General features: G+C 38.8%; 1 protein-coding gene across 1 annotated transcript in view; it reads right to left on the bottom strand.

Annotated features, from left to right (window-relative positions):
• Positions 1 to 2,506: 2,506 nt before the first annotated feature.
• LOC117409567 (melatonin receptor type 1A-A-like) overlaps positions 2,507 to 24,095 on the bottom strand; it is a 36,811-nt gene continuing 15,222 nt past the window's right edge. The window contains exon 2 of the mRNA XM_034015812.3: positions 2,507 to 5,701. Within this exon, the coding sequence (XP_033871703.3) occupies positions 4,833 to 5,701 (869 nt within the window). The 3' untranslated portion in view covers positions 2,507 to 4,832. The remainder of the gene's footprint in view (positions 5,702 to 24,095) is intronic.

Below are 24,095 nucleotides of genomic sequence, written 5' to 3'. Positions count from 1 at the left end.
GTCAGCCTCAATCGTTTACCAAGGGGTCATGCATGATCGCATAAAGGGGCTTATTTAGAATAGGTTCCTGCTCATGTTTAGTTAGTGCTCGTAAGAGCTAGGTGTTTGTTTTCATTTTCGTTTTGTTTTTGTTATTAAAAATAGCTAAACTGTTTACCGGCTGAAAACAAAACACACAGTTTTCTTTATATTACACAAAAGGAACACACAGCACCATTAGTGTGATACAGTGATTTTTCTGATCTTAACATACAATACCATATGGGGAGAAAGTTTTAAAAACAGGCAATACTGTGCTGTTTAGGATGGTCAAGTAGGATTATAATGAGAATGTCCCATCAATTAAATCAAGAAATCCCAACAGGAGTATCATATCACACCTTTGTATAACAAACAAGAATACAAATGTAAAAGAGAAGATATATATATTGTAAAGTATTCAGGTCTTTACAGGCGGCGTCTGTGTTGTTTTTCAGGCATCGCAGCGTCTATTTATGTATCAGTTTTCATAACACAGCTGTACATTTATTGAGTCTGATTGTCATCTGTCATTATGGCTTCAAAACATGTAGACCGTTCTATAGCCAATAAAGTTTGGATTCTGGAGGCACGTGAACCCGGTGCTAAACAAGTACGGGTGGCAGAAAAGTTTGGCATCTCAAAATCTCAACTCAAATTTGAGTGATTTACAGCTGGAGGTGGCGAATCGTATAAAAACAAACAATATATACCAAGAGTGTTTACTGTTTTTAAGGATATTGATAGTACGTTGTTGTAGTACCATGTGTACAATACAGTACTGTGTATACTTTTTTGTTTTACACATCAGTGTAATATTAGTAAACAGTTGTTTGTTTTGATATTTGGTGTTTTTCGTATTTTTTAACATTGTAATGAACCAAGACGTGTATTTCAGTGCACTGTTTCTACAACTATAGTATACATCGTTTTTCCACATATATACACTGAGTGTACAAAACATTAGGAACACCTGCTCTTTCCATGAAATAGACTGACGAGGTGAATCCAGGTGAAAGCTATGATCCCTTATTGATGTGACCTGTTAAATCCACTTCAATCAGTGTAGATGAAGGGGAGACAAGATAAAGAAGGATTTTTAAGCCTTGACACAATTGAGACATGGATATTGTGTATGTGTGCCATTCAGAGGGTAAATGGGCAAGACAAAAGATTTAAGTGCCTTTGAACGGGGCATGGTAGTCGGTGCCAGGCGCGCCGGTTTGAGTGTGTCAAGAACTGCAACGCTGTTGGGTTTTTCACGCTCAACAGTTTCCCGTGTGTATCAAGGATGGTCCACCACCCAAAGGACATCCAGCCAACGGCAGGCCAGTGGTCGAAAACGGCTCATTGATGAAAGAGGCCAAAGGAGGCTGACACGAATTGTGCACAGCAACAGACAGGCTACAGTTAGTCAACTGACAGTCCAGTACAACATTGGTGCCGAAAGACCCATAAAAGAATGCAAAACTCATCGTACCTTGACACGAATGGGGTATGGCAGCCGACGACCTAACAGAGTTCCACTTCTTTCAGCAAAACACAAGAAACTGTGGTTGTAGTGGGCTAAGGAACGAAAACACTGGACACTGGAGGATTGCCTGGTCTGATGAATCCCGCTTCCTGCTGTTTCACGCTGATGGGAGGACTAGGGTATGGAGAAAACCACATGAGTACATGCATCCATCATGCCGCGTGCCAATATTGCAGGCTGGTGGTGGTGGTGTGATGGTGTGGGGTGTGTTTTCATGGAACACATTGGGCCCCTTGATAAAAGTGGAGCAACGTTTGAATACCACAGGATATTTGAACATCATTGCCAATCATGTGGATCCCTTCATGCAGCAGTGTATCCATCTGCTAATGGATTTTTTAAACAGGATAATGCCCCATGCCACAAGGCTAGGATTGTCCAGGAATGGTTCCACAAACATGACAGTGAATTCAGCTTACTGCAGTGGCCTGCCCAGTCACCAGATCTCAATCCAACTGAGCATCTGTAGGATGAGATGGAACAAGCTATTCGGAGTAGCGATCCACTACCAGCCAACTTGACACAACTGTGGGAAGCAATGGAGTCAACATGGGCCAGCATCCCTGTGGAATACTTTCGACACCTTGTAGAGTCCATGCCCCGACGAATTGAGGCTGTTCTGAGGGCAAAAGGGGGTGCAACTCAATATTAGGAAGGTGTTCCTAATGTTTTGTACACTCAGTGTATATACACTTGAAAATGTGGCTTTTCGCTTAATAACCGAGAGGTTTCTAATAAGCGGCATCTACTATATTTGTATATAACCAGTATATAATTAGTTATCACCTTTACATGTTGACACAGAAGCTGTGTCACAATATAAACACCTGTACTATTAGTTTCCTTAGAAATGCATCATCTCTGCAGTCAATTGTGGCTGTAGTCCTGGGCAAGAAGTAATCTCTGATAAAACTTGACAAAGAAATACAAATCCCAATTTCCACAACGGTAGCTTGTTAGGTAAGGAAAAATCTTGAATCAGTTGCATTTTCTAGTTTTGTAACATATTTTAATTGCCAGTCAGCTTTTTAAACACTAAATGCAGAGGTTAATTGCCATGGATTGGTACTCAGTTGTAAAGGGGGGAAGGGCAGCACACTAAGGGGCTGATGTAAGGACACATGCAAAGTGATTTGCGGCTGCAAAACACCCATATTGCAGCCAAAATCTGCGTTTTGCATGCACAAACCATGTTTAGCAGCTGTGAAGTGGGACTTTAGCGGCCACAAAGTGGCACTAAAAATGCGGCATATGTAAAGAATGATTTTCACCTGCCGTTCTGCACCCACTATCAAATTAGCACATTGCCATCATGTAACAGGATGACACAGCCCAGGCTGGTGAATATCAGGAAGAGACTCAGAGGCAGAGAAGGCAAGTTTAAACACGCTATTGCGCTTTTTAATCAAACAAATTAACGAAACAAAACGGTACAAACACTAACCAAAACACACTGGTCAAAATAAAAGTCACTGGGTGTTTGGGATGCAGGAGGTTGCGGTGGTAAGGCGCTATCGTCTCACTCCGCAGGTCATCCTAGACCTAATCGCTGAATTTCACCTTTTCATCACCTGGTTGACTGTCCTCATGGTAACACTGACAGCATTGACATTCTCCACTATAGAGGACCATATGGCCTCTTTGGTAGCATAACTAATGTTGGCTGAGGCTTTTCCAAATAACTCAATTTCATGCTGAGTGACCTCAGCTCCTCAGAAAACATTTATTTTCTTTTCCATGTGCCAAGAGGACTTTGCTGCCTTCCTCTGACATATTTTTTTGTTTGGTTTGATTTTCATGAGGCACAAATCTCATACAGCGCCTACTGCTCTCTGTACTCCTAACTCACCTCAACTCACGCTAAATAAATACCTCGATGCACAGGCGGCGCTCATTGTGACCCTCATTATCATGATTGCGGCTCATTATTTGTGCGTGTTGAGTAATTGGCATTGTTCTTAAGCTTACATAGGCCGCAGTGCAAAATAATTGCCTGGCCGCTAGGCAATTTGGATTTTGCAGCCACAATTGTTTGCACTACGCCTATCCTTACATCAGCCTCTAAAAGACCAAAATAGAGAAATCCCCAAAAAACAGATAAGAAAGATGAATGTGGGGGTAGAGTGCCTGTTTGCATCTAGGTGTGATTAAAGTTAGGTAAATATTGGTCAGTCTAACTGATAAGTGGGTGCAGTGCCAAACTTTGTATTGCTTTAGCCTATGCCACACACAGGCATGGGTATAGTGAGTTCGAGAGAGAATGGCTTCCCATTCATCTTAAGTGAAATCCAAGCACATGTCCTGTTCCTACACTATTTTCCATGCAAACAGTGAAAGACAGTGCAAAGACAAAATGGTATTTTTAGATTTTAGAAGCCCCATACAGCTGGCTTTAGATTTGAATATGAAATCAATAGGAAACTCAATCACTGGTATAGTTGTGAATATTTAACACCTAGCATATTTAATTAATAAGTGAGATATATGGTATTATGAAATAATATGATATGATGTACGCTGATACCTAAAATACAATACTTTATGCCTACTCCCCTATTTAAAATACAGGTATGCAAATCAGCAAGCGTGGATATATGAGAGCATGTGATGGGCTGTTGTTTGTTATAAGCATTACCAGAGGCTGTCAACAATTTCATGGAATCAAGCATTCGTAAAGTTAGCATTCTTAAGTATTCCCAATAGTCCTGCATAGTTTATTTGTTTTGTTTTGAATTATCATAATCATCATTGGTGATGGTAATTAAACATGTGGAAAACTGATTGAGATCCAGCTATATTAAAGTATATGACAGAACTTTTATACTCTGGTCCATGATGGTGGTTGACATCACTTCTATTCTATCGCACTTGCATTTGGGACATTTACTACCATACAAGAGATAGTGCTAGATTTTCAGATTTGGGGTATATCTCTATACAATTGACCCCAAACAGGGTACAGCTGTGATGTAACATTCATGTATTCAGACCCTAAACACTCCATTAAAAAAGGGTACAGTGGTTTAGGTCTGAAAGTTTTGTATTACAAAAAAAATCAACTATATGTTTCATACATATTTTACAATAATGATATCACTGCAAAAATATTGACAAACATGATTATGATAATGTACTGTACTTGCACAATAATACTAATGTAGAAAAGCATTGTCTTTTCAACTTTACAGATGGAAAAACATGATTGAAAACAGTTGTTAGACGTTTCTTGCACTGAAAGCTGTTATGCATTTTTGGCATTTTCTTCATGGTTCACTATTGTTCAGACTGAATCCACCTTCACTTGATTGTTGTTGATCACTAAAGGAGATGGCTTACTTTTGATTCTTTCAGCTGCATCATTAGAGCTATCAGGAAAGAAAATCCTTGCCGTGCACACTGAGACAATTATTCTTTTGTACTCTCTTCTGAAGTTCTGGTTCAACAGTCCATAGACGATAGCATTAAGGCAGCTGTTGAAATAAGCCATGAAATAACTGGCAACAAAAAGCCACTCTGGAATTCTGGGTATCACAGTCTCTGGATTTACTGCAACTGCAAGGCCTATGAAATTTAGCGGTGCCCAGCAAACTGCAAAAAGGACAAACACCACAAACATGGTGACAAAATTCCTAACGTCATGGGGAGTCAGCTTGGGTCTGGTGTCAGGCTTCACCCGTCTTCTCACTTGGATAACCAAAATCCATATTCTCAAATAGCAGTAGGTGACAATCATTATGGGGAGTATGAAGTGGAAGAAAACCACAGCAATAGTATAGGCTGAGTTGACTGACTGCACAAATGTGCAAGAGTACACTCTGGGGTCATACTGCAGCGATCCTACAAACAAGTTGGGCACAATGGCGATGACGGTCAGAACCCAAATCAGAATAACACAGCAGAGCGAGTTTTTGTCACTATATAACTTATCATACTTTAGACTGTGACAGATGTAGCAGTAGCGGTTTATTGCAATACCTGTTATGTTGAAGATAGATCCAATCACGCTGAGTCCCATTAGAAATCCACTGATTTGGCAGTTCATATATCCGAGATTCCATCCATTGTGAAAAATTGACGTAAGGACTAAAGGATAAGGATAGATTGCCACCACAAGGTCTGCCACAGCCAGGCTAACAACAAACAGGTTTCCTGTAAACAAAAAGAAAATAAACTAATTTCATCAAAGAGAACTGTAATAATATTCAATTTACCTTTTTTTTTGTTTTAGTTTGTGTTTTGTTTTGCAACACATAAAAACAAACAGGAAATAGCTTGTACTACCCTGGTCCTATGTGTGGTAATTTCAGAACTGTCCTGACAGTATTTTTTAGAGAAATCTGAAATGATTAACTAATAATAACCCTGTAAAGCCATGGGTGGATATCAGACAATATCTCTATTTCAGATTTGCCAGATTAAGAAAAAATACACTCTGAGCATTTGCCAGTAACAGCCATCTTTTCATAAACTTTGGATGCTTCCAATCTGTTGTTGTCAAACCCATTCCTACCATATGTCCTGTTGAATTTTCTCTTTGTTTCAACTTTTAGACAACATTAAATTGATGGGCTGAAATGGCACTAATAGTTAGGTTTTCTAAATTCAAATGTAATTTCTTCTTTTCAAAACAATTGAATAATTGCAGAATCCAAGGTCCAGGTAACATGCGACACATGTAAATCTGTACAGTAACCCAAGAGATCAAATGTGACCACCAGGTGTCATTAAATAAAAATCATGTTTAAATTATAGGTTAATAAAAACATAAATGGGGCATATGAATCTAATTTCCATTTGAAGTAAGGGAGATTTAATATTCTTCAAATTATTGGCTAGTTCCTAAGTCACTGGCTGATATATGCTTTGAACTGAAAACCTGATTGATATGACAAAACTATGTTTTTTGTTAGTCACACCATTCTTGTTGTCAGTGTGCTACACATTACATCACACTTTACTTATGTTTATTAAGTACATTTTTGCTATATCATTGATTATTTTTTAGCTTTTTTTCACCAATCCATTTGTAATAAGGGTGTGGGCGGAGGTTGGCGTTGGCTACTTACCAGTAAAACAACCACGTGACAATGCCAGCGATGGTAGAGTATGGGCAGACACAAATCAAGTGTAACAGAAAACACAAAAAGACAAAACAAAACAAAGTGGGTAAAAACTGCTAAAAATAAAAGTTAGCCAAAAAGTGGCTTAGCGTTGTCCCACTAAAAGGGAGGTCCTGCTGCAGCAACCTTCTCCCTGACACACACTCAAGTCAGTGGGTGGGATTTAAAATACCCTAAACTAATTCTGTTTCTAAAGTTACGGTTATCCTGATCTACAAGCAGTGATAGTGCTTAGCTCGCCCTGGTTAAACATTCAGTTGTGTGTCTATTTACATGTGCAGGGCCTCAGTCCTGCCACACCAATGTATTATCAAAATGCATACACATCCATCAGTTAGTCATTAACTTATTTTTATGATTTTGAATAAAAATGGTAACATATAGCAGTACTCAATTGTTTGTGTTGCACGTATAATCCTCTTATCTACTTCAGAACAATAGAAAGGGTACAAATAACTTGTGAATCTGTCGTTCAATGAAAGAAACATTAAAAGAGAATGAATGAAGGGTTTCTAAGGAAAACAAAACATTTATTTTCCTCAGTCCTGCCCTTGAGTTGTAATAGTCTAATTTTACATCCTAGCAGACAGGGATTCATATCTGTATCTGCAGGTCACTTATTCATCAGTGTCAGCTTTTACCTCACATGAGAATATATACTGTACTGTATACAGTAATGTCAATAGACTGCAAGAAGATTAGTCTATTATAGTTTCACAAAGGATCTCAAATTGAATTGAAGGGGTTTTTAAGTGATATCTTAAACTAAATTGAAAATGTGCATGTAAACATATATATACACACACATATATACACACACACACACATCGTAATGTACATGAAAATGTCTATATAAGTTGTATGTAGGCCAATATACTACTTTACACAAAACACATTAACTAGAAGCAGCTTTCCAAGAACACTGACAAAAAACTCAATGTCACAAATATAACATAATGTACTGTGACAGAAATATAATGAGTTTTGGTTGTAAATCTCCCTCCCGACCTGTGAGGGCGCTAAGCAGCGAAAGTGGAAGTCTTTGGACGGGCAGTTCTTTCACCGGGCCGGGAAGTCGATCAGTCTGGAAGAAGGCGAGACTCCATTGTAGGAACGTATTGACCCGGAAGGGAAACGACGTAGCAGCTGCAGACAGTAGAGACAGCTGCACTCGTTTACCAAGGGGTCATGCGTGATAGCATAAAGGGGACAGAGGATCGTAAATCTTTTCCTTCGCTTGGTTCAGAAACGACAAGGAACTAGAAGGACCGGGAAAGTTTCCCATTTGTATTGTATCACAGAAAAGAGTTTGTGAGTGTTTTGTTTGTTTTGTCATTGTTAGTAATTGTCTTTTGTCTTTGTGAAATTCACTAGACAGCTAACACGTCTCCGGAGCTGTCACCTTGGGCCAGCACTACCCGGAGCAACACTACACCACAGTCACTGTTTAATTATTATTACCCACCATGAGCACTACTGCATGCACCCAGGACTGGTGACTGTTAGTATATTGTGGGATTGATATTTGTGTTTATTATTTGGGACTGTAACCCTGTTGTTATTTACTCTGTGTTCTACACATTGCTGTGTACTGCCGTGGATTATTATTTGGTTACCAGGCCTGGATACAATTAAAAACTGTTCCAAACTGGATTATAACTCTCTGTGTTTCATTACTGCACTGCATCACCCCTGCACCTGCACGTACCACTTTGCCACATGTACCTATTTATGACTTCTGTCAGGACACTTGATACCAATGCTCATTACGTGTTCCAATTCTACAACTTTTCCACATAATGCTTGTTGATGCAGAATCCAGTGTAAGAAAATAGTTACTTCTGCATTTCTCTTTAAATTTTTCCAGCACTCTGCTGCAGTGCTAGCTAATCCACTCTTTGCTCAGTCATGGCGCACCCTCTGTTGTAATCCCACCAGTAGTTTCTTCCAAGGTATTTCTGCACTTTCCATGGCTTCGTAAAGTTAAAAAAAGTCCTGTCCTTTCGTTGAGACTCCATAGCTTCTTTAATTTCCAGTAAACTCAAAATACGTTGCTTTGTGCAGCGTATCATAGTGACGTTGTATGGTATAATCTTTCATAACTACAGCTGTTGCAATGCAAATCAGACATATTGCCTTGCAGTCAAAATTATTCAGTGAAAAAATAGTCATCTGGCTAACGATTTTGGAATCTTCTGTGTTCCGCCTCCACCTTTTGCTTCTGTGACTTCTCCAATTACTTATTCGCTACTGATTTTATATTTTACACAAAGTACAATAAATGGTTTAAACAAGCCTTCGCTTCTCTGTCCTAATCAAAATTATGCGGGCGTGAAGAAACAGATCCTGTGTGCTATTTGATTGGCTATTCTACTACCTCTGTGAGCTATGATTGGCTTAATGGGAAAGTCACTCATACAATGTAGACTGCACATGTTGAATACGCATGTTATATTAAAGAGGCGGGTTGTTTTAAAGAAGAATTCTAAAACAATACAGTAGTCAGTACATCAGTGCAATTTTATAAACTAATGGGCGGGCCGCCAAATATTGCCCTGTGGGCCGTGTGTTTTACAGCCTTGCTTTAGAGTATTAACTATTTATTTTAAACTATGTCACTCAGCTTTAACTGCAATCTATTTAATAAACTGCAATTTACACCAAAGAAAGCCCTGCTAAAGCTCACATGGAATTATATATTATATATATGAGGCTATGTCTCATCAATCAATATTTCTCGAGTAAGCAGCACAAAAAGAAAAATAGGCCATTGCACAACATGACTTTTATTACATCAGACAAGGAATACCTGTTAAAATTAAAAAGGATGCAGTGCCGTTTCACTTTATGTTGCCTCTGCCTGTCCCCTGCTGAGTGCTGTGTCTGTTAATCGATCATTTTCGGTGAATGTAAGCTACCTCCACAATAAGCTACTGACCAAAAGATATGCCTGGACTGCGGGGCTTTTGATAAATGACAAAGCCCCATTGAATATGGAAAATATACATAGATACAAGCTTGAGTGGGTTACTTGATCCTTCTGTACTTTGTTGTGTATTTTCTGTATTCAATGGGGATTCGTAGTTTATTCTATTTCAGGAATAACATTTAATAATAATAACAGAGTAGATTTAATTGTATTCTATTTTCATACAATTTAGAATATTTAAACAGAAAGATATATATATGATTCTTATGCAAGGCCCCAAACGGTTTTCAGGTAAACTGTGAATGTTCTCTGTGTGGCCTCGTTATTATTATTATTTGTTTATTTAGCAGACGCCTTTATCCAAGGCGGCTTACAGAGACTAGGGTGTGTGAACTATGCATCAGTTGCAGAGTCACTTACAATGACGTCTCACCCGAAAGATGGAGCACAAGGAGGTTAAGTGACTTGCTCAGCGTCACACAATGAGTCAGTGGCTGAGGTGGGATTTGAACCGGGGACCTCTTGGTTACAAGTCCTTTTCTTTAACCACTGGACCACACAACCTCCTCCTCATCAAAAGAAGATCTGGTTTGTGATGTAACCTCTGGCAACTTTCTACTAAAAAGTTGTGCAAGGCCAAATTGGAACACTGACAGAACATTGAAATATACCCTTCCATATTGTAATATTCATTTTTGAGATTTTTTTTCATTTTAAAAGGGATTTCTAATGAGTATCTCGTGAGTTGAAAAAATGTAATACGTTTGTCAATATTTAGCAGAGAAAGGCAAAGAGATCATAAATAATCATCTGCTTGTCCTGAAAAGACCCCTACTAAAAATAAAATTACTCAGAGCACCAGATTAATGATCACAATTCCTCAAACATTCCTCTCAAATAATGTACTCAGTTTAGGGATTTGAAACTACCATAGCAACATATTATTTGCACAATATTTCATATAACATGCATCATAAGAAGGTACCGATAATTAAACACACAAAAGGGTATTTGCAACAGCTTTGGAAGATTTTAAAATGATATTACAGAAACGTTCCAGTTTTACCTACCCAACCTTAGCCATCCGGGTTTACAGCAGATGTAACTGGAGCGTTCTACTGGTCATCTGTTTGTTTGTCTATCTCCAAGGATTGTTAAAGGATATTTTTTTGTTTTTTGATTCCCTCATAGTACAAAAGTAACTTCTTAATATGCAGTGCTAAAGTTGTGTCAACATAATTGTGTTTTTACTAGTTAAATAAAGGTTTTTTTTAACTACATAAGTTAATATGTGCTTTGTTATTTGGTTACTCAGCATTGTGACGATCCGAATTGCTACACCATAACATGAACTTCATGACAAACGTGTCTTGTAAAAGATGTATGATCCTTAATTTCAATTTCATCAGGACAATTTGATGCTTTGATCTTAAGGACAGTAGGTTTATTATTTGATCTAAATGGAGAGTTCAGTTCATTGCTGAGATTTCAGTGATTTATAAGCCAGTCTGGATGCATGTACTGTATATCAACTTGTATATTGCATTTATAATTTATAACAGATTAACCTGTTTTGACATTATTCAAGATGTATATTTTGAAAATCTTGATGATGTACTTTTGACAATCGTGGGGTAGCACTGATGTAGCTCAGTGCCTTGTCCCTGGTTTTCTTATTTCACTTTTATACAGCGTTTCATTGGCCCTTGAATTGTTTTGATGTAGTGCGCTTCTTAACACGAGATTTGCAACGGAATTACAGGAGATAAGGAAGTGTACTGTTTTCTCAGTAAGATGACGGTTCTTTCAATTTGGCCCTTTAATTTGACACATTTTGACCCACAGAACAATGTTAATCGTACTAAACTTGCAATGGCCTACCCACCCTAGGCGTTCTATACTTGGAATGTGCATTTCCAAAATCTAGAAAACTATAGTAGATGACAGTACAGCCGGCGTCGCATTATCAGGACCGTCCCAATTAAACAAGAGGCATTTGAGAGGACCTTAGTCACACTTACATTCATAATTTAAGACTTGCACAAGAGACGAGAAGTATTTTTTACTGTTTTTTACATCTTATTACAAGGCGAGACACCTGCAATGCTGACACGCCAAATTTCTTTGCCCAGCAGCCTGAGAAACCACAGGAGACTCCAGCTCTTTCAGGTGTTCAACCTTCTGAGCTTGAGGCAAATCAACTCATTTTCACTTCTCAGCCATGACAGGTGATTTACGCAAGTCACAGCATAATCCACGTGGCCCTAAAGTGCAAAACACAAATACAAAAACACAAATGCAAATCAAAAATACAATTCAAAAAAATAAAAATACAAATAAAAAAACACAAATACAAATCAAAAAACACAAATACAAATCAAAAAACACAAATGCAAAAAACTGAAAATATAAAAACACAGTGGGACCTATTTAGCAACGTTCGCAAACCCCTAAGGCAATCACAAAACACTTTTGCCGACAGTTAGCGCATCAGAATCGGGCACACGTGTGGGCAAACAGACTTTGCCCACCGATGTGATTTAGCAACCGGCAAGTCAGCGGTAGTGCTGGACATGGGCGGAACTTTAGGGGAGTGTCCTCATTTACATACAGTATATGACATGTGCCAGTCGGCTGTGCAGGGTGAGATGTACCAGCAGTTTTAGTAAAGCAGGCAGAAGAATTGATCCATTTCCATCTCTCATGAGCTGCAACAAAATACAAAGCAGGTTTTCTTGGGAGGTATAGGTTTCCTGGGGTCCTGGGAGCCATTGATTGCGCACCAACACAGAATAGGCACCTTTACATAAATTGTAAGGGGACCTATTCTGTCAACATGCAAGTAGTGTGTGATGCCAACAACTACATCAGAAATGTGTATGCAAACCATCCTGGCTCCGCTTATGACTTGTTTATCCTCGCTAATTTGCAGATGGCAGCTGCGTTATAGATGTTATAGTTATAGATGTTATAGTTATAGATGACTTTTTTTATTTAAGTATTCACTCTCCACCTCCAGGCTGCTCTTAAAGGGAATGTTGAATCCTTATTGGTGGTAACCTTACTCCCCTCACTGTGCTTTGATTGGCTGGGCGCATGATTCGCTATTTGCGTTAGCCCACGCATGAGACCCGACCTCTAAATCAGATTTTCGTGCACTATCGCAGCGGTTCGTTAACCCTGTAATTTTTTTCCTTGCGGAGTAGTGGTTAGGGCTCTGGGCTCTTGACTGGAGGGTTGTGGGTTCAATCCCCAGTGGGGGACTCTGCTGCTGTACCCTTGAGCAAGGTACTTTACCTAGATTGCTCCAGTAAAAACCCAACTGTATAAATGGGTAATTGTATGTGAAAATAATGTGATATCTGTATAATGTGAAATAATGTATAATGTGATATCTTGTAACAATTGTAAGTCACCCTGGATAAGGGCGTCTGCTAAGAAATAAATAATAATAATAATAATAATATTTGCTAAATAGGGCCCGGAGTGTTTTTCAAGATCAGTTGTTCTACTATGGCTTAATGATAAAAGCATTAATGCCCCAAGTAGTCTTAACCCAGGTACTGTATTACCTGTCTATATGTAATACGATTCACATTCCTCAATTACCATCTTGTCCAGATTCATCAAGTGTCTTGCCTCTTAAAACATTCCTTGGGTTTGTTTTATTTAAATGTGTTTGTTAAATTTAAGTGACACTATTCACAATTTCAGCACATTCCTCATATTTTTTAAAGGAACATTTAAAAGTATTTATGATGTGATATATTTACTCAGTGTTTATTTTTGTTTTGTTTTTTAATAGAAGATAGAACCATCTCACTCTTGCAGGCATTGTCGGATATTTTCCCTTCTACTTCCCTGCCACCAAAGAAAATGAAGCCATGTGAGAGAATAATACACCCTCTAAAGGTTAAATTGAATAGAGGTTGATTTGCAAGTTGATTGGTTTCCACACAGTGTGTTGTAGTTGTGTGATCCCATTGAAGTGCATTGAAACTATTGTATTGTTTAAGTATTCTCTTTAGCGCAGGTTAGTATAATAGACAGCTAGCCTATTTGTGCGCCAGCACGAAGCAGCAGCCAACTGAACAGCCTCTCTACCAAAGAGCCAGGAGTCTAGCTGTGGGAGTCCAGCGAGGAAAGACCTGCAAGGAGAGGCTGTTGGAGAAAATCCTAACCTAGCAGCGCTCTGGAAGACACCAACTATTAGACAGGTTTGTACCCTCCCCCCACCGCGCCTGCTCCCACTACTATTGTACATATCTGTCCAACCTGTCCTGCTATGACTGTCTCTCACATCCCTGTTCTGTCCTCTCACTCCTGTACTCTGTCCTCTCTCCGCCGCTGCTCCCCTAATCCCTCTAACCGCATCCCTCTGCCTCTCCCCCCCTCCCACTCTCTCCCCTCCCGTACTCTCTCTGGTGCCCTCTGGAACTGTCACTCTTCTGCTAACAAAGCTGATTTCATCTCTGCCTTTGCCTCCCACCTCTCTCTCTCTCTTGATGTCCTTGCTCTCTCCTGATAACACTGTAACTCCTGCTGCCCTGTCCTCCCTCCATGTTCTGTCCCATACTCAGCGTCTCACTGGACAGGGAGGTGGGACTGGTCTTCTCCTCTCTCCCTCCTTACTCTTTTCTGTCCCCTCTGACCTCTTCTCAGTCTCTGTTAATACCTTTGAATTTCATGCCATCCAACTAACCTCTCTCTGTCAACTCCTGCTAATTGTACTGTAACGTCCCCCTGGACCTCTCACTCACTTTCTCGATGACCTCGATTATCTCCTCTCCTCCCTTCCCTCTCAGTCTACCCCAACTGTCCTGTTAGGTGATTTCAATATCCATCTCTCCAACCCCTCCCACTCTGCCTGATTCCTTCCTCTCTTTCACTCCTTCAACTTCTCTCTCTCTCCATCCCCTCCTACCCACAAAGCTGGCCATCAACTGGGCCTCACCTTCTCCAAGGCCTGCTGCCCCTCCACCCTTTCTGTCACCCCTCTGGACCTCTCTGATTACTATTTCATCTCTTTTTCTCTGTCTCTCCCCTCTCTCCCTACTCCACCTACCCTCACTGTCACCTCCTGCTGTAACCTCCGCTCTCTCTCCCCCTTTGTCCTTGCCTCCACCACTCTCTCTCACCTCCCTCCTATCGACTCATTCTTCCAACTTTCTGTAGACTCTAATACCTCCACCCTCTTCTCCTCACGCACCTCCTCCCTCGACTCCCTCACCTCCTGACTTGCCCGCCCCTCCACTCCAACCCTGGCTCTCCTCTGTGCTCAGCAAGAATCAAACTGCGCTCTGCTGGAAAATGGAAGAGAACCAAACTCCCTGCTGCCCTAGACCTCTACTGCTCTCTCCTCTCCTCTCTCCTCTGCTAAACGTTCCGATTTCCAATTTATTATCCAATCGTCCACTAACAACCCCCAGAAACTATTCTCTACCTTCTCTTCCCTCCTCAACTCTCCCCCCTCCTCCCTCCTCTATCTCCTCCTCTAAAATCTCTGATATCCGCAAACTCTTTAACATCTCTCCCTCCCCCCCAGCCCCTCCCGCTCCAACCCAAACACCCTCTGTCTCCCCTACTAACTCACCCTCCTTCTCCTCCTTCTCTCCCCTCTCAGACTCTGACCTCTCCTCCCTCCTCCAGGGCCACAAACCCACCACGTGCGCCCTGGACCCCCTCCCCACTCACCTCTTTCAAGCTGCTGCTCCTGCTCTACTCCCCTTCATCTCCTCAACACCTCTCTCCTCTCTGGCCTCTTTCCTTCTGCCTTCAAACAAGCCTCAATCACCCCCCTCCTCAAAAACCTACCTTCGACCCCACCTTCCTCCAGAACTACCGTACCTTGCTCAAGGGTACAGCAGCAGTGTCCTCCAGCTGGGACTGAACCCACAACCCTCCGGTCAAGAGTCCAAAGCCCTAATCAATACTCCACACTGCTGCCCTACAGAGAAACTGGAAGGCGATAATATTGTGGATGAGGCAGTGGAAATCTTAATTTCAAAGCCACCAAAAAATAAAACAAGGCAACATATTCAATTATTCCTGCAGGAGCCACACTCCATAGAAAAGCAAAAGTACTGACAACTTAAAACACAGTGGCTTTGATAAGAATATACAAAGACAAATCTAACACAGTGAATGCTGGTAACATAGCAAAGAATGAGCGCGGAGAAGCCATCTTTGGGTGTGAAAGTGAATGTTTCTACATTCGTCATCTTGTAACACTATAAAAGACTGTTGAAACATTTGTTACCATTTCACATTGTCATTTGTGTCTGAAGCAGTAAATAACTATAGAACTTAAATAGACTTTAGGTAGGTTATTAAAGCTAAACAAATACTTTACAGACAATAATATTCTTCATCAATAAATTATTTATCAATGTAAATGTTATATATGGTCCTTTTTCTTTTTTGTTTGTATTACAAAACAAACATTTAATTTGTTTTGAAGTAAATTATATGATGTTTGTGGGATACGACTCGCTACCCAACATTCAGATAACAAGCTCATTATTATTATTAAGTAGACTATAAATATATAACCTGCTTCAATATTTGATGTAGCTTTTATATTGCATTCATTTATATGTAGAAATATTGCATACATTTTTTTAACGTTATAGTTATGTTATCTTTTGTACTATAGTGAAAATAAAGGTTTGGCAACAAGATAAAGGTATGGCTATTTTTTCTGTTGTAAAAGCTGCCATTAACTGAACTTTATGAAGTACAAGCTCAGTCTCTTACATTTTGTGATAATTCTGTATTACAAAATGTATCAAGTAGACCTTTATATCTTACGTTGATATATCAACACCTGTTAAACCATCTTCCTGTTCCAGGCCTTTTTTACGGTTTAAACCCAAACTTTTTTTTACAATTGGCATGCTTAAAATTTAATTAGTCCTGCAAAGCTACCATTTCATTTAAATGAATGAAAATTAGCAGTGCTTAATTTTGTACAGAGAGAGGGGCCAGGCGCAAACGTTGACAATACCCTTCTTAAGAACCTCACATTTAAAATCATAACAAATTTATTTGACAGAGTAGTGTACTACTAGTGTTAAGAGTTGGTTGGCAGTGGCATATTTCTGTCAGTGTTATTATTATTATTATTATTATTTATTTCTTAGCAGACACCCTTATCCAGGGTGACGTACAATTGTTACAAGATATCACATTATTTTTACATACAATTACATTATTTTTTACATACAATTACACATTTATACAGTTTTTACTGGAGCAATCTAGGTAATGTGCCTTGCTCAAGGGTACAGCAGCAGTGTCCCCCACCTGGGATTGAACCCACAATCCTCCAAGTCCAGAGCCCTAACCACTACTCTACACTGCTGCCCTATTGCAATGGTAAGTATCATGTTTACCATAAATTAGTTTGTGTACAGTAATAACGGTTAAAAACTACTGTTTTAGTTAGACAAACATTTTTAAGTTTTGCCTTGTTTTTTTTGTAGCTCAAAAAAGTTTGACTTCGAAGCCTGTGAATTTCTAGCCTGTGAAAAATGTAACAACACTTTTGCTGGAAACAAGAGTCGTTTAAAATGGTCTGCATTAGCTGCAAAGAAAGCTAAAAGTAACAAGCAGACAAAATAGATTTTTTTAGATTTTTTTTGCCTTTAACCCCAAAGTATTAAACATGGGAGAAACGTTAACTGCAAACCTGAAATGACAAAACCGAAGCTTTTGAGTTTTTCTTTATACACATAGTACATTTCTAGTAGTATGTAGAAATTACTTTTTATGAAGTTTTAAAACCACAGATACTGTCAAATTATTAGTAAATTATATAACGCCATATATGCCACTGGAGCCTAGCAACCAAAATAAATAATATTAAATAAAAAAATAAAAAACATCTTATACGACTTAAGCATAGACGTAAACAGATAGTGTTTCTCCCTCTGTTACATTGTCTATTACAAAGGCAGACACACAGTTGAAATCAATGCCATTCTTCACAAGCGTCTTAATTGTGGTGTTAGTTTAAATACAGTGGTGTGTATTAGTATGTGTTGAACCGGATGGTTAATATACAGGTCAGCGGACAGGGGAAACGGTAGCTAGGGGAGACGACGAGGGCAATGTGTTCTGAGAGTTAGCTGGTAGCAGACTGTGTTATCTGTTGAAAATAAAGCCAATAGTTCTTCCACACACTGAGGCTTATTTGCAGTTATTTAAACCCATAAACCGGTGTTATGACATTAATGACAGCCTGACCTACTACTGTTGTGGTTAACAGTCAAGATGCAGTGTATCTACTAAGCAGTGGGTTCAAGATTACAAGTTGAGCAAAACAGAATGCCACCATCTGCAGCTGCGTCCCCTTTTCATAGCTCTGAACGCGATCTTCTGATGAAATGAATTGAGCTTTTTTTGATTTGTCAGATGTCTGCATTTTTAATGTTAATCATACACTGCAAGCTGATAAAATCAACACTATCTAAACAACCATTTTAAACTTCCCGCCTCTGACTTGCATGTTACTTCATTGTACAGTATGAGGAATTCACCAATCATGAAACCGGTATTTGTTTGACCCCTTTGCCGTAGTAAAAGTATGACATGAACAGGAGAGGTGAAGAGTAATGTAAAATACTGTAAGGAAAATAAAATGCATTTTTCACAGTAGGCAGTAAAATACACAATTTCTGTGTATTTTACTGTGGGGGGAGTAAGGTTACAGTGGGGGGGGGTAAGGTTACAACCAATAAGAATTCAGCATTCCCTTTAAGAGCACCTGTGCGTCTGCAATAGTGAACCCAAAAAAAAACAAAACAAAAGGAAGGAGACAAAAGTGCAAAGAAATTAAAAATGTCCGGCAGCCCAAGTGAGCATAACCAGGCCCCTCAAGCAAGGCTATGATTTATTTATTGATTTATTTATTTATTTTTTAGCAGCCTGGAGAGGGAGAGTGAATTCTTTTGGCCTACTCCAACACTTGTCCAATTTTCAGGGAACACAAAAAAGATACAATGTCAAAAATATATAGCTGAGGACTGTGTTTTAAAATAAGTAGGCTACTGTTTAGATGTACTGTAGTTTTTGTTGGTACAGTACTATATTTTCAACAGAAGTATTTTAATTCAGAATGATATGATTCTGAAAATACAAGGGCGGTAAAACGCGACTGACGTGTATCTGGGTAATGAATAACTGACTGCTGACATTGAGCAGGAATAGAAAGAAGACAAGCGTTGAATTGACAACAGAACTGGCAGAAGGCACAGGTGTCATTTTCCATTAAATCAACAGTACAAAGGCCACTCTTGAAATCAGGACTTAAAGGATGTGCTGGAGTAAGAATACCTCTGTTAAGAAAGGGAAACAAGGCTACAAGGCTAAAATATGCAAAAGAACTCAGACATTGGACTATGGAACAATGATCAAAGATGCTTTGGACTGTTGATGGATGGACAACAACACCTGTGCCTTCTACCAGTTCTGTTGTCAATTCAACGCTTGTCTTCTTTCTATTCCTTAAGGATATTATCTTCAAGTATTGCTCATCCTTGTTAGACAGCTTTCTGGGTCTTCCAGTCCTGGGTTTGTCAATTACAGAGGATGTTTCTCTGTACTTGTTGATTATGGTTCGGATACCACACCTTGAAAATTGAGTGATGCAAGCTGTTTCACTCAATGTTTTTTAAAATTGTTTTTTTTTTTATTGATGGCTCTCTATCTGGGGCTATGGCAACGCTGGGCTCCCTCTTTGGGCCTCTGGTTTAGTTATTGTTTTAATTAACGGGCAGTGCAAACCGCTTGCCGTGACTGTGTATTCTAGATCTGCCCTGTTTGTTAAGTATAGTTTACCACCTGTATTTAATAAAAACGATGGTCATTGCTCAACATGGTAGTGTGTCTAGTTTATATTTCCTTCTGGTATTCTGCCTGGCTGATCCGACCCCGATCAGAAAGAACGAGTTCCCCTCCCGGGTGCTACATATGTTCAGCAGCAATCTACCACTAAATTAAAGTGATTTTTGTTTTAAAGAAATATAATAATTGATGCAGCATAATGTAATTGACATATCCAAATTCGATCATGATTTCATATTATTTCATCGACAGTATACCACAAATACATACAATAGAAACTATCAACAATATATATGCATGAAGTTATGTGTACAAAAGTATGTATGTTCATGTGTTATTCATATCAACTACATTTTTTTTCACATTAAAAATGTATTTGTTACACATAAACAAAATACATGTATTTTTTTTTAAGTTTGCAATATAAACCCTGTATGGGAATCGAACCCAAGACATGCTTCTAATGCAGTTTGCAAGTAGTATAGCAGTAAAGTTTTATAACAAGTAACGAGATGAACAAGATTTTGTAAATAATGATTATGTATTATCCCGACTGTATTGAACAGTTTCATCTAATTTTACAAACTATCATAATAAGCTTGATCTGTTCATTTAGTATATTGTAACATTTTCATGTTTAGGAAGTAGTACTCAGAGTAGGGCTGCCATTTTTTCCACAGACCAAACCCGGACATATTTCTCAGTCAGCCTTGGTCTATCAAAACTGCAGTTTAACACAATTAAGAGGCTGGTGTTTCCCATTCCTTACATAAAATATGCCTTTGCCATTAACAGAATGCATTATGCTACATTTATTGTTTTACTGAACTAATATGAAATCATAGAAACATCATAATATATAACATATTTAAAAGTACAATAATTGCAAACAGCATCCATCTACCTGTAATTTTAGGCAGCCTGAAAACTGAACAGGAGTCTCCTTGGTTTAGCTTAACCGTTTAGCTGTCACTCGCTGAAGGTGATTTTACAGGAAATATACAGATTCTAGTTACTGACGCTTCGTAGAACAAAAGTTTATTTTTTTTATCCTTGTACAAAGTTATGATAGGCCTATTCTTATACCAAATATGTCATATACATTGTTTTAATTGTGAGTCTACTAACGAAAGATGTTACATGTTTATATACAAACATAGAAATACTGTATATAATTCATATTAGTACTGTACTTTGTAACAAACTATTGAAAATGTATTTTTTCTTTATTACATGTGTCGGTAAGTACGTTTTCTTAAAAGGAAAAAAGAAACTTGGTCAAATCACGTCAAAGTGTGCTCGCTCACCGGTGGTGCACAGTAGAGGTCACAAATTCCAAGTATCTGGCACATCATTAATTATATCTTTCTAATTCCTGTGACTGGAGGTATAAGAAGTATGCTCTGTGGTTGCAAAAAACAGTATGTAGCCTGCTGGGGTCACGTGACTGCAACCTCTCTCATGGTTGTTTACATCACGTGGATATGTTCATTGTCCTCAGCATTAATCAAATGCTGGGGACAAAGTAGAATGTACAGATCAGTACTTAACAGTACATTTTTCTAAATAAGATAGTGGAAATCGTTTAAGCAACTAATGTATGTCAAAGAAAATATTATAGGAAGGTTGGTGTTTCTTATGTGTTTCACTTAAAAACCAGACATCAGGGTGTCCGGGCTTGTTAATTCCTGCCACACGGACACAGGTGCCAATTCCTGGACTGTCCGGTTAACCCCGGACAGGTGGCAACCCTAACTCAGGGAGACGGTGTTGAATTCTCAAATGCTCTGCAACCCCCTGTAAACAACACCACACATTCTCCCTATTCACTAATGGCGTGACCCATTCCGTTCCCCTTACAATACATGTAACATACCGTATTCCTTCGAAAATACATCTGGAGAAAAAGAAGGAGATGGACATTTTTACCTTCCTTTGGAGACTTATTTCTCTTACTGTATGACAGGTATTTACTTTTTTTCTACATTTCACGTAAGAGTGTTGGGAACTACAAATTAAACGTGGGGAGCACGACGGACGAAATTGAAATGGTGGAAATGACAAATGACTGCTTCCTAATGCAATTTGTCAAGGCACCGACTAGAGGGGAGGAATGCCTTGATTTAGTCTTTTTAAATAATGAAGACAAAATAACTGAAACAGAGGTCAGAGAACCATTAGCAAACTCAGACCACAACATGGTCTCATTTGAAGGGCTTTTTAAAACTCCAAAAGTAATGACTAAAGCTAAGGTTTACAATTTTAGCTAGGCAAACTATGAAGGAATGAAACAGAGACTAACATAAGTAGATTGGAGTAAAATAGAGAAAACATCCACGGAAAAGGATTTTGTACTAGAGGCGAAAACAATTACATCCCCAAAGTAGACAAATCAAAATCTAAAACAAAATGGCCAAAATGGTTTAACCCTTTGCGGTCCATTGTCGGACTGGGTCCGACATTGCAATTATTCCTCGCAGGTCCTTTGTTGGACTGGGTCCGACATCATTATAGCAACGCAAAAAACGGGTTTCTAGTCTTTTTCCTCCGGAAAAAGCCGAGAAAACCATTCAATTGCCGAGTGGGAGCGACAGGAGCCGAGACAAGTCGAAAAAAAAAAAAAAGGCGTATCTCATGAATAGTCATACATGGTATCTGTTATCAGATAACGGGGCGGTCGTAAGTAAACAAGCTGGCTGGCTGAATCAGTGCACAGAGAACACGGACATTTGCAGAGCTTTTTTGAGATGTTATAGTAATAAAATAATGACTTGGATCGCATTATTGAGGAGTTTGGTGATAAAACGAGTGATCAGGAGATGATCGATCGGTATGTACGACTATTATTATTATTATTATTTATTTCTTACATAGGTGAAAGCTATAGCGAACGAAAGGGTGGGGCGGGACTGGAGATGCCTAGTGAGTGCTTTGTTGATATGCAGGGCCATTAAAACCCGTTTGACTGTGGAAAAAATACTTTTAAACAGCGCGTCTAAAATTAACTGCGCGTGTGAAAATTAATTAGACCTGACGTGCCTGACAAGCAATTAATAAATGGACCGCAAAGGGTTAATAGTTCAAATAAAAAATATTCAGAAAAAAAAGGAACTTTACAGAGCGTTTAAAAGGGACCAATAACAAAGTACACAGAAAGCATACTTGGAACTGCAAACACCAGTCAAAAAGAAAATTAGAAAGGCCAAGACAGAGATAGAAATGAGCATTCCTAAGGGAGCTAAAACCAATTCCAAAAAAGTTTTTCCAATATTAGAACATTCAAAGAGGTAAAATGTCTAAGAGATACAAATGGCAAAATCATAGATGAACAGAAAAAAATAGCAAATATATTAAATGATTACTTTTCACAAGTTTTTACAAAGGAGGATACGGGCAACATGTTCCTATCCAGTTTTAAGTAACTTTAGTATAACAGAGGCAGAAGTGTTAAAGGGACTAGGAGCTCTTAAAATTAACAAATCCCCTGGGCTGGATGAGATCCTCCCAACAGTACTCAAAGAAATGAAAGAAGTTATTTACAAACCACTAACCAAGATCGTGCAACAGTCTCTTGACACAGGGGTTGTCCCGACAGACTGGAGAACTGCAAACTTAATACCAATCCACAAAAAGGGAGACAAAACCGAACCAGGTAACTACAGACCAATAAGCCTGACTTCTATTATATGTAAACTTATGGAAACTATAATAAGATCCAAAATGGAAAATTACCTATATGGTAACAGTATCCTGGGAGACAGTCAGCATGGTTTTAGGAAAGGGAGATTGTGTCTAACTAACTTGCTTGATGTTTTTGAGGATGCAACATCGACAATGGATAATTGCAAAGCATATGACATGGTTTACTTAGATTTCCAGAAAGCTTTTGACAAAGTCCCACATAAAAGATAAATTATCAAACTGAACACAGTAGGGATTCAAGGAAATGCATGCACATGGATTAGGGAGTGGTTAACATTTAGAAAACAGAAAGTACTGATTAGAGCAGAAACCTCAAAATGGAGCGAGGTAACCAGTGGAGTACTACAGGGATCATTATTAGGCCCTCTGCTCTTCCTAATCTACATTAACGACCTAGATTCTGGTATAGTAAGCAAACTTGTTAAATTTGCAGACAACACAAAAATAGGAGGAGTGGCAAACACAGTTGCAGCAGCAAAGGTCATTCAGACAGTATTCAGAACTGGGCAGACACATGTCAAATGACATTTAATACAGAACAGTGTAAGGTACTGCACGCAGACAATAAAAATGTGCATTATAAATACCATATGGGAGATACTGAAATTGAAGAAGGGATCTATGAAAATGACCTAGGAGTTTATGTTGACTCAGAAATGTCTTCATCTAGACAATGTGGGGAAACTATAAAAATGGCCAACAAAATGCTCGGATATATAGTGAAAAGTGTTTAAATCAAGGGAAGTAATGTTAAAACTTTACAATGCATTAGTAAGACCTCATCTAGAATATTGTGTTCAGTTCTGGTCACCTTGCTACAAAAAGGATATTGCTGCTCTACAAAGAGTGCAAAGAAGAGCGACCAGAATTATTCCGGGTTTAAAAGGCATGTCATATACAGACAGGCTAAAAGAATTGAATCTATTCAGTCTTGAACGAAGAAGAC

Source organism: Acipenser ruthenus, chromosome 2 (assembly GCF_902713425.1).
Source record: "Acipenser ruthenus chromosome 2, fAciRut3.2 maternal haplotype, whole genome shotgun sequence".
NCBI classification, from domain to species: Eukaryota; Metazoa; Chordata; class Actinopteri; order Acipenseriformes; family Acipenseridae; genus Acipenser; species Acipenser ruthenus.
Note: the sequence above shows the minus strand (reverse complement) of the source record. Positions and strands in the feature narration are given on the sequence as shown.